General features: G+C 34.6%; 1 protein-coding gene across 1 annotated transcript in view; it reads right to left on the reverse strand.

Moving 5' to 3' along the window:
* Positions 1-343: 343 nt before the first annotated feature.
* The window catches only part of LOC129746497 (uncharacterized), a 131,444-nt gene continuing 112,638 nt past the window's right edge, over positions 344-19,149 (reverse strand). Inside the window, exons 3-5 of the mRNA XM_055740167.1 lie at positions 16,644-16,986; positions 9,831-9,941; positions 344-2,733 (exon numbers count right to left, since the gene is read on the reverse strand). Of these exons, the coding sequence (XP_055596142.1) occupies positions 1,693-2,733; positions 9,831-9,941; positions 16,644-16,700 (1,209 nt within the window). The 5' untranslated portion in view covers positions 16,701-16,986 and the 3' untranslated portion in view covers positions 344-1,692. The remainder of the gene's footprint in view (positions 2,734-9,830; positions 9,942-16,643; positions 16,987-19,149) is intronic.

The following is a 19,149-nucleotide window of genomic DNA, read 5'->3' on the forward strand; positions in this document are numbered from 1 at the left end:
TGTTAGCGTTCTATTTTGGATGTTCAGTGATGGGATGATGGACATGGGTTGACCGGAATGGGGGTAAGCAAAATTCAATTCAATTTAGCAAAAAAGGGACAATTTCTTTTGGTAGCTTCCGAAATTACTTCCATCGGGGTGAGAAATTAACTTTTGAGCTTCGGGCTAGAGGTTTCTTTATAATAACAAGAGAAAAGAACGGAAGGAAAGACGAATCATGACAAAGCAACGTTCGGGTTTGAAATTCAGAGAACAAAAATTTAATTTTCAGAACGATGTAACGACTAAGAAACGACTCGGGCAAACGGCTGTTCTTTTCGTTCTTGATCAAACAATGTCGTAGTCAGGTTTCCATTCATTCTGGCAGAAGCACAGACAAAAGTTTGCTTTATTTTTGTGTTTTATTTGATAAGCATTCAAAACAGAGTTATCTCGTTCATATACACATGATGGATGTTTTGTTGCCATATTGTTTTTTTTTTGTTTATTTGTTGATTTATTTCTTGACATTGACTACCACCTCAGCTTAAACAGCGCGTGGTGAGCAATTGCCGTGAAAGTTACACCTACGTATGTATAGTTTTGTTTTGTTTGTTTTGTTTTACTTCTTATCTTTTGCAGATTAATATTCTCTTACTAGTGTCATTACTTCAAATTCATAATATTTTCCTCTTTTGGGTTGAGGATCGCGGACTTGTTTGTTTCAATTTCATTTTCGGAATTGAACTTATGTACAGGTTTTGTTTTTGTTATCTTTATTTATCAACCTTTTGGTTTTAGCAAAAGTCTTCAATCTTATAGGCTATAATTATTCACATACGGCTTCAGTACATTTATTCCTGCTTTTGGAGTGTTTTTGTTTTCGAATATATTATTTCCTTAAGTCGAACGATTCAATTCACATATTTTTTTCTTTTTCATCTCTCTCAAATTACCTGCTAATTAATTGATTCGATTGTAAAATCTGATCGGAAAAAGTTGAATTCAATTTCTGTTTCTTTGATCATGTATTGTTGAAACACACTTTGGGAAGAAAGATCACTTGACCTGCGTCCTAACAAGCAGTCATTTCTTATTATTTAATGTTATTTAAGCTACAAGTTACAATGTATATATCTAGTTGCGGTTTGTGTAGGAAAATATGTTTCTTTTCATGTTGTTTTGTATACCTTAAACATTTCTTCTTTCTGATAAGCCAGTGCAATATAGTACAAAAGCTACGAATTGTCATTTTGCATGCTAACAAGTCTTTAGCGATTGTTGATTGTTGTTCAGTGCAGCTTGTGTTCGAAGATCGAATTTGTGAACGTTGTGAATGTTTTTCGCAAAATATTAGGTTACCTGACTCAGTCAGAGTATTTTTTCAATGTTGTGGAATTAGAAAATTTGATTGTATTCCTTGGATTATGTTGTGGATTTCAATGTACAATTAGTAGGATTGCAATAAATAACGTTTGGAAAATAACGACTCTGTACAATTTTGATCATTTTAAGGATTCGAAAACTAACAAAAGTTAGCTAGAGGGCATGCAACTGCCATGAGGAATTCAAATAATATAAATCACAATTTTTCAATTGAGCTTTCAGAACTTAGGCGGCTTTTAGCAATGCGTCTAAACGCCACAAAACAAAAAGAATCCCTAAAATAAATAACCATTAAATGCTACCCCGAACTTGGGGCTTTGGCTCAGGTCACGCATAGCTTTGCGCTAGGTTTTGCTGGGATTGCTGCAGTTGTAGCTGGCACTGTTCCAGATGAGTAAGTCCGGTGCCGTCCAGGTTCACGCTCATATTGCAACTTCCCCGCTCGACCCAGTGTCTTAGGCGACCCCGCAGTTCTTCCAAACTTTTCGATTTGGCCTTGTTGATGCGTTTGTATTTGACGTCCTTCGGTTTGGTCACCGATCGATGATTGGACATGACCCGGTTAAAGTTCGTCACAGCTCCCGGCTTGCAGGTTGCCTCCGGTGGAGTTTCACAGCCTCCCGAATCTCCATCGCAGCTTGTTTTTGTGATGATCACCGTAGTCATGGTTGTACTGGTGATCTTCGTCGTGGTCGTACTTTGGTTGTCCTTCGAATCATCTGATTGATCCGACGAAATACATTTCTCAGTTCGATTCTTAAACTTATCACGCTTTTCGCTAACGGCATCCGACTTTCCGGACGAATTCCCCGGACTACTTCCTCCACCTGATCCTCCCCCAGCGGCTCCTTGGGGTTCCGGATCCTCCTCCACACTATATACCGTTTCCAAAACTTCCGGTCTCCTCAAAAAACAATTAGACCGCCTCGTGTTGTTATACTTCAGATTCGTAGTCTCTATAGCGTCCGAAATCGACCTCACGATCGTCACATCGTTGTTCAACTTATTACAACGACCCTTCAAACTTCCGCCACCAAAATAGATCGAGCTATTACAATCGGAGTCGACATCTTCCAAAACCACTGCCGAATCCGAATCATTCAACGAATCGAAGTCATTACTTCCACCGCCTCCACTTCCGCCTATCGCCGGATCCAGCACCACATCCATGATCCCGTGATCTATCAGTCGACTGGTGAGGGTTTCGATGATCTTCTGCTGCCGGTAGATGGTCAGTTCTCGCTGATACAGCACATTGGACACCTGCTTCTGTTTCCGCATGATTCTCGATTCCAGCAGCAGCAACTGGCTGGTCAGGTAGTTCAGTTGCTCCGCCTTCTCCTTCTGTAACCGGTGGTTTTGCTCTTGCTGAAAGTATAGAAGGATGAAAGAGATCGGTTAGGGTTTGAAAATAACACTTAACTTAATGTTAAAACATATATCAAGGTTTTTTATACGAGCATATCTATCTAGGTAACGTGTAAAAAGCATTAAAAACCGTGTTGATTCCCAAAAACTGTGCTTATCCGGAAGCTCTGAAACTTTAGACAATTAAACATGTAACATGAAAAGTGAGACCAGTAACTTGTGGCAAGGAAGCTGCAACCTGAGATCTGATATCTGATACCTAAGAAACGAGCCCTGAAATATGAAACCTGAGAATTAAGACTGGAGATCTGACATTTGAGACCTGATAACTAAGACCTGAGTTCAAAAATCTGAGACCTGCGAAACCTAAGACCTGGAGCATGAAAATTTGGACACGAGACATGAGACCTTAGAGTTGAGACATGTTAGATTAGAGGTGAGACGTCTCAAGGGCTCAAGTTCCATGTTTCAGGTCTCCGGTCTTATGTCTTATATAACATAATCTAGGTCTAAGGCTTTATGTCGCGAGTATTAGGTCTCATTTTTCATCTCCATGCCTAAGTTCATAAGTCACATTTTTCATGTCTCATATCTTTAATCTCAAATCACAGGTCTTGAAGCTCTATCCAAGCAATCAAAAGTCCCATAAAACAGCTACCAAAAAGCTTACTCAGTCCTATCATTGATATGATGTACGTACGTACGTATCAGAATGGGGGTAGGCTTAATAGCGGCACGCAATAGCGGCATGTACGTACGTTCTTACAGTTCCAAAACAAGTCTTAATGACCTTCTATTCAGCTTCCAGCGGCCTTTTAATTCAGCTTCCTCAACAATCGTAAAATGAGCAAAAAATTCTCTATCTATTTCAATTGCACCCTTGGCATCGGTTCATATCACCTTCTCTTGATTTTTTAACTTTGTTCAGTACATGGTGCTGCCATGACGCCACGCGCCGTATTTCAAACTCGACAAATTGCTAATTGCTTCTTTCCTACATTTCCTACATATATCGCACCAAGATGGTCACTCAAGTACCAAATTACTTATAGGAAAAAATCTTGCCCGGCTTGGGGATAGAACCCCGACCTTGATGGTGAGAATTGAACACGCTTCCTCTATACCACGCCTTGATGTTGTTCTAACTGATACAAAAACTCGAAGTGGTGATGTGATTTATGTGACTTAAGTCCCTTACAAGATACATATAAAGCACTTTTGCAACTTTCGAGTTCATTAATGGGTACATATAGATCACTCATGTTACTATTGCCTGTTTGTCATCTTTGTCATTTTGTTATTTTTGTCATTTCGTCATTTTTGTCATTTTCTTCATTTTTGTCTTTTTTGTCATTTTTGTCATTTTCGTCATTTTTGTCATTTTTGTCATTTTTGTCATTTTTGTCATTTTATGTCATTTTATGTATTTTTTTCATTTTGTAATTTTTAGCATTTTTGCCATTTTTGTCATTTTTGTCATTTTTGTCATTTTTGTCATTTTTGTCATTTTTGTCATTTTTGTCATTTTTGTCATTTTTGTCATTTTTGTCATTTTTGTCATTTTTGTCATTTTTGTCATTTTTGTCATTTTTGTCATTTTTGTCATTTTTGTCATTTTTGTCATTTTTGTCATTTTTGTCATTTTTGTCATTTTTGTCATTTTTGTCATTTTTGTCATTTTTGTCATTTTTGTCATTTTTGTCATTTTTGTCATTTTTGTCATTTTTGTCATTTTTGTCATTTTTGTCATTTTTGTCATTTTTGTCATTTTTGTCATTTTTGTCATTTTTGTCATTTTTGTCATTTTTGTCATTTTTGTCATTTTTGTCATTTTTGTCATTTTTGTCAGTTTTGTCATTTTTGTTATTTTTGTCAGTTTTGTCATTTTTGTAATTTTTGTCATTTTTGTCATTTTTGTCATTTTTGTCATTTTTGTCATTTTTGTCATTTTTGTCATTTTTGTCATTTTTGTCATTTTTGTCATTTTTGTCATTTTTGTCATTTTTGTCATTTTTGTCATTTTTGTCATTTTTGTCATTTTTGTCATTTTTGTCATTTTTGTCATTTTTGTCATTTTTGTCATTTTTGTCATTTTTGTCATTTTTGTCATTTTTGTCATTTTTGTCATTTTTGTCATTTTTGTCATTTTTGTCATTTTTGTCATTTTTGTCATTTTTGTCATTTTTGTCATTTTTGTCATTTTTGTCATTTTTGTCATTTTTGTCATTTTTGTTATTTTTGTCAGTTTTGTCATTTTTGTCATTTTTGTCATTTTTGTCATTTTTGTCATTTTTGTCATTTTTGTCATTTTTGTCATTTTTGTCATTTTTGTCATTTTTGTCATTTTTGTCATTTTTGTCATTTTTGTCATTTTTGTCATTTTGTCATTTTTGTTATTTTTGTCATTTTTGTCATTTTTGTCATTTTTGTCATTTTTGTCATTTTTGTCATTTTTGTCACTTTTGTCATTTTTGTCATTTTTGTCATTTTTGTCATTTTTGTCATTTTTGTCATTTTTGTCATTTTTGTCATTTTTGTCATTTTTGTCATTTTTGTCATTTTTGTCATTTTTGTCATTTTTGTCATTTTTGTCATTTTTGTCATTTTTGTCATTTTTGTCATTTTTGTCATTTTTGTCATTTTTGTCATTTTTGTCATTTTTGTCATTTTTGTCATTTTTGTCATTTTTGTCATTTTTGTCATTTTTGTCATTTTTGTCATTTTTGTCATTTTTGTCATTTTTGTCATTTTTGTCATTTTTGTCATTTTTGTCATTTTTGTCATTTTTGTCATTTTTGTCATTTTTGTCATTTTTGTCATTTTTGTCATTTTTGTCATTTTTGTCATTTTTATCATTTTTGTCATTTTTGTCATTTTTGTCATTTTTGTCATTTTTGTCATTTTTGTCATTTTTGTCATTTTTGTCATTTTTGTCATTTTTGTCATTTTTGTCATTTTTGTCATTTTTGTCATTTTTGTCATTTTTGTCATTTTTGTCATTTTTGTCATTTTTGTCATTTTTGTCATTTTTGTCATTTTTGTCATTTTTGTCATTTTTGTCATTTTTGTCATTTTTGTCATTTTTGTCATTTTTGTCATTTTTGTCATTTTTGTCATTTTTGTCATTTTTGTCATTTTTGTCATTTTTGTCATTTTTGTCATTTTTGTCATTTTTGTCATTTTTGTCATTTTTGTCATTTTTGTCATTTTTGTCATTTTTGTCAGTTTTGTCATTTTTATCAATTTTATCAATTTTATCATTTTTATCATTTTTATCATTTTTGTCATTTTTGTCATTTTTGTCATTTTTGTCATTTTTGTCATTTTTGTCATTTTTGTCATTTTTGTCATTTTGTCATTTTTGTCATTTTTGTCATTTTTGTCATTTTTGTCATTTTTGTCATTTTTGTCATTTTTGTCATTTTTGTCATTTTTGTCATTTTTGTCATTTTTGTCATTTTTGTCATTTTTGTCATTTTTGTCATTTTTGTCATTTTTGTCATTTTTGTCATTTTTGTCATTTTTGTCATTTTTGTCATTTTTGTCATTTTTGTCATTTTTGTCTTTTTTGTCATTTTTGTCATTTTTGTCATTTTTGTCATTTTTGTCATTTTTGTCATTTTTGTCATTTTTGTCATTTTTGTCATTTTTGTCATTTTTGTCATTTTTGTCATTTTTGTCATTTTTGTCATTTTTGTCATTTTTGTCATTTTTGTCATTTTTGTCATTTTTGTCATTTTTGTCATTTTTGTCATTTTTGTCATTTTTGTCATTTTTGTCATTTTTGTCATTTTTGTCATTTTTGTCATTTTTGTCATTTTTGTCATTTTTGTCATTTTTGTCATTTTTGTCATTTTTGTCATTTTTGTCATTTTTGTCATTTTTGTCATTTTTGTCATTTTTGTCCTTTTTGTCATTTTTGTTAATTTTTGTGATTAAGTGAGATATGAGCCAGGAGAAATAAGAAGCGGGACGTGATAAGAGAGACGTCAGAAGTGAGAAATGAGCCATAAAAAGTGTGATGTGAGAAGTTAGACGTGAGACGTGAGAAGTGAAAAATTATTTGTTAGAAGTACGGAGTGATATGTGAGAAATTTGCTTAAGATATGAGAAGTGAGTCGTGAGAAGAAAAATATGAGCCATGAGAAGAGAGACTGAGACGTGAGAATTTAGACGTGAGAAGTTAAATGTGAGAAATGAGCCGTAAGTTGTGAGAAGTGTGACGTGAGAAGAGAACTTCTGACTTCTTACGGCTCATTTCTCATTCGAATTGAGCCGAAGTGAGAAGTGAACCGTTAGAAGTGAGAAGTTAAAATTGGGGCGTCAGGCGTGAGACGTGAAAGGTGTTAAGTGAGACGTCAGTAGTGACTCACGTGTCACTTCTAATTTATCACGTTTCACACCTGACGTCCCACTTTTCATTTCTGACTCCTTATCTCCCACTTCCCACTTCGGGTCATTTCGGCTTCTCACACGGCTTATTTCTCACTTTTAATGACTGATTTCTCACTTTCACTTCTCATAGCTCATATCTCACTACTCACGTCTCACTTCTAACTTGTCACGTCTCACGGCTTACGCCTGACGTCTCACTTTTTCTTACTTCTATTTCTATTACTACTATTTCTTACTTCTCACGTCTCAGGTCTCACGTCTCATGTCTTAGGTTTCATGTTTCTTGTATCATGTCTCAGGTCTGTGAGCTCAGGTCTCGCGTCTCAGTTCTCGCGTCTCAGATCTCGCGTCTCAGGTCTCAGATCTTAAGTCTCATGTCTCAGGTCTCAGGTCTCAGGTCTGTGAGCTCAGGTCTCAGGTCTCATGTCTCAGGTCTCAGATCTCAGATCTAATGTTTCAGGTCTCAGGTCTCAGGTCTCAGGTCTCAGGTCTCAGGTCTCAGGTCTCAGGTCTCAGATCTTAAGTCTCAGGTCTCAGGTCTCAGGTCTCATGTCTTAGATCTTTTATCTCAGGTCTCAGGTCCTATTTTCAACACTCAGAGCTATGATTCTTCCTGCTTAAAAAAAATCATAAATGTTTTTCCTTTGAAAAGGACTTTGAATATTTTCTCCCAGATATCGCTTTAATCGAGAAAACCGCGTAAAAAACCGTGCTTATTCCCGGAAACCGCGTAACCTTGTAAAAAAACACGTAAGAAACTTCTGTGTATATGAATTCCTCAAACCCATCAGTTTTGAGCAAGAAAAATTAAGTTTTTAGAAAATATTGTCCTACTACCTCAAGCTTTTGCCAAAAAAAAATGCTCCGAATGGTTTCTACAAGAGCTTCAAACAAAAATTTGCATCATTGTGGCATGTATTTTTTTCATTTTTACTGAAACGATAATATGAAGCAATCGAAAAAAAAACATAATATAAAATCCAGAACCTCAAACTTATTCAAAATCTAGGCATTACATAGATATCCCAGAGAAATGTACCATTATGTTAAAAAAATGTATGAGGATTGGTTTATTCGGCGATTTGATATCGGGTTCTTGTCATTCTGTGGAAAACTCATTTTGAAAAAACGTTTCCGGGAAGATGGGTTTTATAGTTCTGATGTACAAAAACAATGCAAGGAAAAAAATAATTTCTAATAATTCGAAATACACAAACCAATCTAGTATTGTGGCCCAATCAATTAAACCGCCTTCCGTTGATTTCCATAAATCAGCAAAATATATAAACTCAAACATGTTACCACCACTAGAAAGTGAAGGTGCCGCAACACATGTTTCACATTGTTTTCCAATTAGTTCGGAAAATGCTCGCTAATTTTGCAGTTGAAACCACCACACAACAATCACGTAACCGGCTTATCGACAATAGCTTAGTTAATGGAGGAAACTTGTGAATGGAAATTCCTGCAAGCGGAGAACGCCCGAATTTGATCGATAATCTTCTTAATGGTACAAGTTTGCTCACTCTTTGACAGTACCTGGTGGGTACACAATTTTCGACGGATGAACTCCCCGAATCCCTGGGACTTCAACTGGATGGGGCTGCCGTTTCGAAAACTGAAGAGAAAGGAAAGGTAGCCAATGTAATAACTTTTGACTTTAGGAAAGCGGATTTCAACAGGATTTGTGGTGCTGCTCTGTGTTAGCTATGCTACTGAACGGCGGAAATTGAATCGATAAATTTCGAAACTATGAAAAGCACATTGTTCGAAAATGGGAATAATCCTCTCGGTACAAAGGCATCCATCAATGTTTCCCATTATCGGAAACATGAAATCGACAACTAGGGGCGCTAAATCAACTGGCTTCAGGCGGCACCGGAATGTGTTAATAGGAATCAATTTGTGAGCTCATAGCTTCTGGATTAGCTTTCGAATGACTGTTAATTATAACTGTTGGCTTGGTTGTGTTTCGAAATACCATTCTTAGGAAAGAAACATTTCGACAAAAAATTACAAATGAACGAGTTATTTTACGTATTTGGGGCACAACAGCAGAGGAAAGTTGCCGAAAGACAAATAAGCGAGGCTCAGGAAACACGAAATCCCTTAGAATGACAAACATAAATGGATAAATTTCCTGTTCCTGCCGAGCGAAAACAAAACTAGCAAGGACTAAATTACATTGGGGTGATAGCTTGACAAATTACTGTCACGTGAGGCGTTGAAATGGCTTTGATAAAGACACATTTTCGATAGTTCCAGGTTTTGCCGATTTCCACGAGGAAAGCGACGACAAAGTTTTAATTTATGATTAGTGGATTCCATAGCATCTAGATTGCCTCTCACTGATGATGGCTGCTTCTAGGCACCAAGTCAATTAAATAAAGTTTGGCAACAGCTTATCACCGACATAATTGAGTGATTCCGCTTCATTTGCCTACTTGGCCTGTGATGTTCGGTTTGATAAGATCACCACCATTCATCACAGGTTCTAATTCAATTATTCTTTTTAGTAACAATCGGCAATCTCTTGCCATCTCAATAGACGAAAAGGAAGTTTACCATAGGGATTCTCTCACAACATTGCCTAGGTTGGTAGTGGGTTGATTATAATGGAATGCGGATTACCGCAAATTCCCCCTTTCATTGACTATAACATTCAATGAGGAAAATCCCTTGGATGGGAAAACTTTACTTACTTGCAGAGCGTAGGCCTTCTTCCAAGACATAATCTGCTCCGACTGATTCCGGCAGCGGGTTCGGAGCTCGTTGATTATCAGGTGTGCATTTTTCATATCCTTGGGATCCTCCTGCGGGGTGAAAGGAAACAGAATAGGAAAAAAACGAACTCCGATTAGCATTCTGGTAAGCTATGTTCAATGGAATGTTCTTCATTGAAATGTTCCAAAGCTTAGGAAACTGAGCATTGGAGGAGTGGAGGTTGTGAAATTTGCCAATCGAACGTGTATCTTCAGAAATTTGAAAATTATATAACCTGTTATCGATGTGTACAGTAACTTCAGTTGATAACCTTCGATTATTTCAAATATACATCTTCGTTTGATCTGTTTACGTTAAGATAAACTTTTTAATATTTTTTTTTATTCGAAATATGAACGTTAACAGTGCTAACTTAAATTGAAACGAAACTAAAGAAATATTTTCTCTCAATTGATATTGGAATAATCCTTCATGATCGTAAATATTTGCTTCCGAAATGTTTTTGAGTTTACAACTGTTCTTGGCCATACAAATCTTTTTCCAAAGAGATTTTGATTAGTTAATGTAGAACGTTAACCTCAACGACAGTAATAGAAATCATTTCAAAATTGGAAAGCTGAATAACCTGGAAGCAGAGTGCTGTCACTAATGTAAATTGTATATATTATGATCTTTTTATAGGCTACATTCGCTTACCATCAGTTAAATTTTGGCTTGAGTTTCCAAAAGAATGTATACATAAGAGTGCCTTACAAGACCCAAATTTTCCAAAAGTTGTGTACTGAAGGCTAAAATTAATTCCATGCCAAGTTTAAGATCTCATGCCAAATTTGGGCCAAATCGGATCACGGGAAGGGGTCACTCAACGAGCCTAAAGTTTGTATGGGATTCTCAGAAATTTTGTTCAGGAGAAATATGAGAAACTAGTTTTGCATCAAAAACTTAGGTTCCATTCGATCAATTTATTAAAATACTGGTTTTCTTAACCCTTCACTGGGACTGGGAGCTGGGAATTTTTACAGACCAAGTATGTTCTATGAAAATTTGATCATTATTAACGACAAAAAATGAATTTGAGTTTTGAAAGTTTTTTTTTGTCTTAATTATAGAGATTTTCAACATTGGGAAATCAAATACAGCTAAGCAAAGCAAAAGTTGGATGTCGTTTGTATAAACTAAGATTTTTTTGTACCGGAAGATCTGAGATAGCGGTAAAAACTTTCATTGGACCCCAACATATCTATACATTGCCGGATAGATGGATTCTTCACAATTTCAAACATCAGTGAAACACTTAAATACAGAAAAGATGTCAGAAGTTATGAGTAATTTAAAAATAAATTTGATTTTTCGGACTTTATACTTTCTGAACCAGTTTCTGATAACCTGGTAATACATATCGACTTTTTTTTTTAAATTTTGAGTAATAAGAATAAATAACCTACAAAATGAATATAATATCACCAAAATCGGTTAACATTTACAGCCAGGAGAATGAAATCAAACCACAAGTCAAATTTTCCCAAAACGGATATTTAGCAAACGGATTTGGAAGGTTAAAGCCAAATCTATGACAAATCCGAAGACTGCATTTGGATTGCAGTTAAAATAAAAAAGCTTCAAAAATGGGTTATTTTTTTAAGGGTGGTATTCATCTCTGTTAACTATGTAAGACCGTCCAGACTCATAAACAGTAATGAATACCCCCCTTAAAAAAGTAAGCCCATTTCAAAGCCTAATAACATTTTTATTTTAACTCTCATCAAAATGCAGTCTTGTGATGACAAATGTGTCACAACTAAAGCCTAAAGAAAAACCGTATTAAAAATAAATTGGACGAAGAGAAACTAAGTTATTGATTAAAAACTGGGTTTTCAAGGCTCTCCCGAACAAAATATCTCAAAATCCCATACAAACTTCAAGCTCATTGAGCGACCCCTTCCCTTGATCCGATCTGTCTCAAATTTGGCATTTGATCTTGTACTAGGCATATGATCAATTTTAGCCTGCAGCATATAACTTTTTCAACAGTCGGGGCATTTGTCGAGCATTTGTCGAGATAAGTAGCTATGATATGAAATGAAGGTCACAGAACAGAGTTTATCCAAAAATGCGTCTTTTTTGTGCGATGTAGAACTTCGAGAATTCCCAGCCGTTTTTGTGAGCCGTGTGGGAAAACATGGGCTAATAAGTCTAAATTTATATCGCCTGATGTACAATTGAGATTGATAATATCAATATTTTTCGTCTGTTCCCATGAACCATTTTTTATCGTTGGGTATGTATCGCAAGAACAAATTTTGTCAACATACAATTCTCCGACTCCCTCGACACGTATTTCGCTCCAACAGTTCAATTGTTTGTTTTTGACCAATGATTCCCGGGGATAGTCCAACTAATCTTGTTTTAAGTTGTTAATTTTTGGAGCCATTTTTAATTCATCGTAGCACATAAAATCAAACTTTTACCCCAAATAACGATGAAAATCACCTATAGCAATTGCGTTCTATGGTCAAAGTGGCAGTAATTTATTCCCACTTCTTAAATTACTTCCCACTACTTGACTCGAGTGAAACACCTTTATCAAAATTGACTATTTAAAAATTAGACTTTTAAGTTAAGTTGCACAGTTGGTCAAAAATGAGGGTGTGCAGTGCAGGATCCAGCGTGAGTCGATTTGGGGCCTTTTTTTTTAATTTCTCAAACCCTGGGGTCAAAACAGTTTCGTTTTGATCTCATCCTTGACTTATTGCAGAGTTTTCAAGTAACGTTTAGGCATGCGTAAATTTGAACTATTAGGTTTATATGGAAAAATTGAATACTTTGTAATTAGAAATCTTTAAGATAATTAACTGCCGGTGAATTGATTTTTGTTAATTTATTCTCGGCACTTCGGTGAAATTGTATAATCTTGGAGAAAGGATATCAGAAATGAAAATTGATAAAGTTGGATAAAAAAGTTTGGAGAAAAATTTACAGATGTTGAATAGAGCGAAAAGGGTTTGAGAAATTAAAAAATGACCCCAAATCGACTCAGTCTAATGAACATGCTGTTTGTTTATTGGAAAAATTAGCAAGTTCGTTATATTGAAATATAAATTAATTTCATCAAATAGTTCATTTAAGCACATCACTTGCAAACGTTCCAACGAGTTGAGCATTCGTTTATGGGACTTTTGATTGTTTTGGGAACATCTTCACTTTTATCAAATTTGAGCTCACTGTTTCATCCTCTAGGGCTCCTCAAATGATTTACCACATTTATTTTGGTCAAAAAATTGAATCCCAGCTATTTTTCAGTCTCCCACTGGGACTTTTCTTGATGTATTTCGATCCTGCCCAAAAATTCTTGCATCATTAATTTTGTTTTCTATTTTCAATTGAGCGTTCAAAAGCTATTCACCAATCAATGTGTTGAATTTTTTTTTAAGAAACTTCATAAAAAAAATTTAAATTCGTTGTTTAAGAGAAAACCCGAATAGAAAAAAATTGAAACAAACTTGATATTTTCATTCTTATTAAAAAATACTCATCTCATTCTTGTGATCTCATTGCCTTCAAAATAATTTTACAATTATTTAGAGGATAGCTGAAATTTAAGTCAGAGTTGAAAATTCCAAGAATCGAGAATTTAATTTGAAATCCTGTGCATTTCAAAAAACTTATTTAACACAGTGAGTGTTGTTTCACATCGCATATTCAATGATTTAGGTTTAACAGTATTGGTTAAAAAAAATATACCAGTATCTTGGTATGGTTAACAAAACAGCGGTACGTTCTAGAATCAAATCCCTGTGAGCTAAAATTGTGCATGGCCCCTATTTCAGAACCACCCTAATGTATCTGTTATCTCTAATCTAGTTTATCTTTAATTTGCAATAATCAAAAATATTTTTCATGCAATTGGTTTTAAGATTAAGGCTTTCAACGTTCGTTGCGTCGCATATAGCAATTTTTGAAGATTTTCATATCATTTAATAGTATTAATGATTTCTGCTATTAGCTGCAAATGATAAAAAAATAGGTTTAATATGGAATTTGATAAGTTTGTAGTGTTTACTCCAATGTTCGGAAAATCGCTCAAGAAAAGTAATCAGGAATCTAGCTAGAATACTGATAGCTCCAAGTGCTGTGATACGCACGTGGTAAAAGTACCTGTTAAATGTTTGTTGAAAATCAACACTAACTTGATACAAGAAAATATACCACCCCCATCGGAGGCTACCGTTGCTATTCGTCACGTGGCTAATCGACGGTGATCGACATACTTGGTGATACTTTTTGAACGTCACTCCCTCAATGATTGAATGCATTAAAAGTTGGATCTCTTGTATTATACAAGAGATCCAACTTTTAATGCATTTGGTGCACAACACTTCAGTTTTGCTTCTTTTGTTGAATCTTTCAAGGGATGGATACCAATGGAAGGAATCAAGAGCACATTCACGATTTCAATCGTGATTTTTTATTCAAAATTAGCGCCTTTGAGTATGCAATGAAATTCCGGAGAGTAAACAATATACATAACAAAAACTTGCTTAAAAGCATAGTGCCCAAATCAAAAGCGCACGAATCAGCAATAATGTTGAATGAAAAAAAAACGTCTCTATAAATTTTTTTTTCTAAGATGCAGTTTTTTATCAACTTTGGTGTGCATTCTCAGCATAAAATAGAAAATTATGAATAATCCAACTAAAAATTCTGAGCATTTGTCATGTAAATCATATATCTACCAACAAATTGGCGGTATTTGAATAACCTAAAACATCATGGTTTTTAATAAACGGCGTTTGTCTTCACAATTTTGAAATTTTTCTTCTATGTACTATTTTTGGCGTTGCGGGATATGCTAACGCTACCTACATTTATTGTCAGGGAAATTATCCTCACGAAAATTTATTATCGCAATCAAATATCGACCAAGCGCAAATTGAAATTCGGTTATATGAGTTTGAGTCTAAACACCGCAAAGCAAAACATGGACAGCATCCGTGGTTTTTTAAATCGTCCAAAAATGTGTTTGCTTGAAATTTTCAGAGGTATGGTACAATTTTTGGTGAAAAACTCGGTTTTCAGATGACCCAAATCCATATAAAATTTTTTGCTATTGCATACTACTAGCCCTAGTTGCGGTAAAAATAGTGATTTCTGACTACATCGTGGAGATTCTCAATATCTTTGTCAAAAGCTTGCCCTCTTATATGACAATGCTCGGTATGTGACAAGTGTGGTAGTATGAGATATAAGTAGAAACTAGAACTGATAAAGAATCGTAGTTTATTTCTGGTCATACTTCTCGACCCATTGAGTGGTTTTGTTTAAAGATGAAAAAAATCGATGAGTTACTCAAGTTTCTCAACGTTCATAAAATGTAGCAGATCTTTTTTTTCGCATCGTTGGTAAGTAGGGTAAAAAAAATCAAACTCAACAATCTAAGAAGCTTAACACAAGTTATTTTGCGGAATTTGGCCGAAATTGCCAGTTTCAGCTGTTTGTCAGCCATCAATTTTTTCGACTTTGGGTCTTCAAGTGTTAATTCCGAGGTAAGTTTAAATACCACAAGATGCTCTTCAGAAATTGTTTGCTTATGTATATTACATATGAGTACATTTAATTTTCAAGAGATACTACTATGCGCAATTTCACACATGAGTTTCTTCGTGTAATATTCTTTCTAGCGCGTGGTTCTTAGTAAAGGGTGTCCACGATGAAATTTGCCACACTTTGAAATTGCTCTAACTTTTTAACCGTTGGGTAGAATTTAATGAAAATTTGAATGGATTAAGTTAATAGTGCATTGTTTACATAGTGCATTATTTTAAAGTCCTGTGATCAGAACTCGCGGAAATGGAGTCGAAAGAACAGCTCTTTTTACATAACATCTTGTGCATTCATCACGAGAACAAGGACCTCTCGTATCGTTCCATCGCTAAAACGTTGGGAATCGCGAATTTCACGCTGTCGCGAATGATTAAGCGGTTCGAGGAACGATTAACCACCGATCGGAAGCCCAAAAGTGAAGGAAAAATTATTCTGTAAAACACCAAAAATCACAACCGCGTAGTTGGGACCTTCAACCGAAACCCGAACGCCTCCTTTCGGGATGTGGCTAAGAAGCTGCACCTAAGCCAAAGTTTTGTCCAGAAGGCCAAAACTAGATATTCTAGAAAATTCATGTTTTTGTAAAGTCTTACAACAAGATAGCACCACAGTAGGCTACATTTCTGCAGGCTGCTGTCAATTGATATTTGATGAAAAAGGAGGAATATTCAGGTTGTTCAAAATCTTATGGCCGGGTTAAGGCCAAGGTGCGGGCATTTGCGTACGTACTGTAAATGGAATACGAGTAAAATGGTAAAATAAAGTATCCCTGAAAATTTGATGGCAATCGGATGAAAACACGAATTTTGCTGATCAATTTTTTGTGTGGCAATTTCATCGTGGAGTCGTGGAGTAAGTCAAAAAATCAAAACTGTCAAATACTGAATACTCATCCGAGTTTCTATTTCAAATTACTCAAAACCACGCAAAATTATCATTACGGAATACATTTGAGTTTTTCAGAGGAAACAATAATTTTCAAGCAGAAAGTGTGTTTTAAACTTATATTTATTGTTGCTCGTTTGCAACCCACCCATCTCCAACCCACTTACAGTTTTTCGAATACCGTCGCGCTAGACTTTTCCTATCAACCCGAGCGACGTTTAGCACTTGGGTGAGAAAATTTCCCGAAATTGAAAACAAAACTTGGCTCAAATTGAGCTTGAACAATCAACCACCCTCATGCTTACCTCCTCATTGTCGCTGTGCTGATCGTTCGTTTCGTTTTTCATCGTCGTCGTTGGCATGGCGGATGAATTAGGAGTCTCCCTTCCAAAACCGGAGGGAGACGACAGAAAACCCGGAACACACGGTATCACTTTTCCAGTCGGAATGCTAATTTAACTTCGTCCTCCTTCTTCCGTCTTCCGTCGTCAGGAAATTTTCTCCGTTCACGCCTTACTGCAGCCGATTTAAATCATCTTGCTCGTCCCGGCGGATTTCTTGTTTACTACGGCAGCTTCCGGCAGCCCGAGGATCCATTTGGGCAAAAGTTCTTGAACCAACAGGCTTCCGCACTTCAAAAGGTTGCTCCTGCAAACGGAGAAAGGAAAAGAGAAAAAGTGGGTGGAATTAGAGAAAAATGGAAAACTCTCATTAGGAAGCTCTTCTTCTTTTGCTTGGGTGATGATGAGATATGCTGCTTTTCTTGGTAAAAATCGGTAAACATATATCTCCAGTTCCAAACGAGCACAAACAAACGGCTTTAGTCGCCCTGTGGGTCCTTGTTTGTCATTTTTTTTCTGATGCTGCCGAGAAAATTCTTCATCTTTTGACAAAACAGCCCAAAACAGGCCAAAGATGTTTGGGTATGAATTTTGGTCCCCGGTTGTTGATTTTTTGTTGTTGTTTCATTTGCATTGAGGCAGAAAATCGGAGACATATTTCAGCACATTTTCTACCTCTCTGCATTGTTGGGAGGCTTTTTTGAGAAATGGTATCTAAATCAGTCTTTGGGAAAATTGGTGGAACCTTGCGGTAAAACAAGTTTGAGAAGATTGTATCTGAGAGAGATGTTTTTTTATCTGACGCAAAGTGTTCGAAAAGGTTTTTAAATGCGTAGTGTTTAATAATTTTTATATTCGAATATCATTACAAGGATTGAATCAATCCAAAGAATCTATAAGGATTCTAGATGGATTGATCAAGAAACTAAAGGCTTTTTCAGGCAGCCCATACTAGCCTACGCACCCACTTTGATGATAGAAATACCTGTTGAATTTTTCATCCCCTGTTGCACTCCAAAATTATTTGTGTACAAATTAGCAAACCCTGTTTAAGGATGATGTTTTGAAAGCCGACTGGTTCACCATAGAAATGAATTCAATCTTTAAAAGAACAGTTTATACAAAGTTTTTCTTTAAATGAAAAAAGGATTCCGGGTATTAAATTTGGTTAAGTATATTATGTTTAAAACAAAAATTGTCATTCCTTGATACTCAATTGAAATTTTAAATATTCCCAAATCGATCTCCAATTTCAAGCGGAGCTCTTTTGCATTCGATGCCTGCCACTTTTTGGCAGGGTCAAATAAAAATATCATATCCAAAACCCTTATCATCCCAACAATTCCAAGTGTACCCCGGAATTTTTCCCTTCATGCCATCCAAAACCGGACCAAAGAACCAAAGAAAAGAAAAAGAATCAAGTTGATTTACTTTATTTTTCCATTTGCCATGGGATCAGATTTCTGATATTGTCGTACTAAACATCGTCCGAAGAGCGAAACCTTTTTCCCCCCTTTGGCAACTTTTAAATCCCGAAAGGATTGTATTTTCGACCGGTTATCCAATCACAATCGCTAAATTTTCCACTCGACCCCTGATGGCTGCTGCCTGCCGGAATGTTTGAATCCTTCATGGTTTAATCCAATCGGAATTTGGGTAAGGTGCGACCCAATCTTCCTACTCTGGCAGGAAAAGTTGAATCCTACTTTATTTTTAAATTGATTCTTCATCATTCAGAGAGGTAGATTTAAATAACAAATTTATTTTTATGATTATGTTTTTTTTTGAAGCAAAAACAAACGAACCATTTTCAACCGATTTTTATTCATTTCAAACTACAATAATTTCAAAAAAGAAAACAAAAAAAAGAAACGAATAAAAATCAAGAAATTAATAACACTTAAAATTACACAAAATTTACAACCAAATGGAAAACCACACACAACAGACACAACAAGGTCAAAAATACTAATAAGAATAACAAACAAAATGACAAAAATGACAAAAATGACAAAAATGACAAAAATGCCAAAAATGACAAAAATGACAAAAATGACAAAAATGACAAAAATGACAAAAATGACAAAAATGACAAAAATGACAAAAATGACAAAAATGACAAAAATGACAAAAATGACAAAAATGACAAAAATGACAAAAATGACAAAAATGACAAAAATGACAAAAATGACAAAAATGACAAAAATGACAAAAATGACAAAAATGACAAAAATGACAAAAATGACAAAAATGACAAAAATGACAAAAATGACAAAAATGACAAAAATGACAAAAATGACAAAAATGACAAAAATGACAAAAATGACAAAAATGACAAAAATGACAAAAATGACAAAAATGACAAAAATGACAAAAATGACAAAAATGACAAAAATGACAAAAATGACAAAAATGACAAAAATGACAAAAATAACAAAAATAACAAAAATGACAAAAATGACAAAAATGA

The sequence above is a fragment of the Uranotaenia lowii genome, chromosome 2, assembly GCF_029784155.1.
Source record: "Uranotaenia lowii strain MFRU-FL chromosome 2, ASM2978415v1, whole genome shotgun sequence".
Classification (NCBI taxonomy): domain Eukaryota; kingdom Metazoa; phylum Arthropoda; class Insecta; order Diptera; family Culicidae; genus Uranotaenia; species Uranotaenia lowii.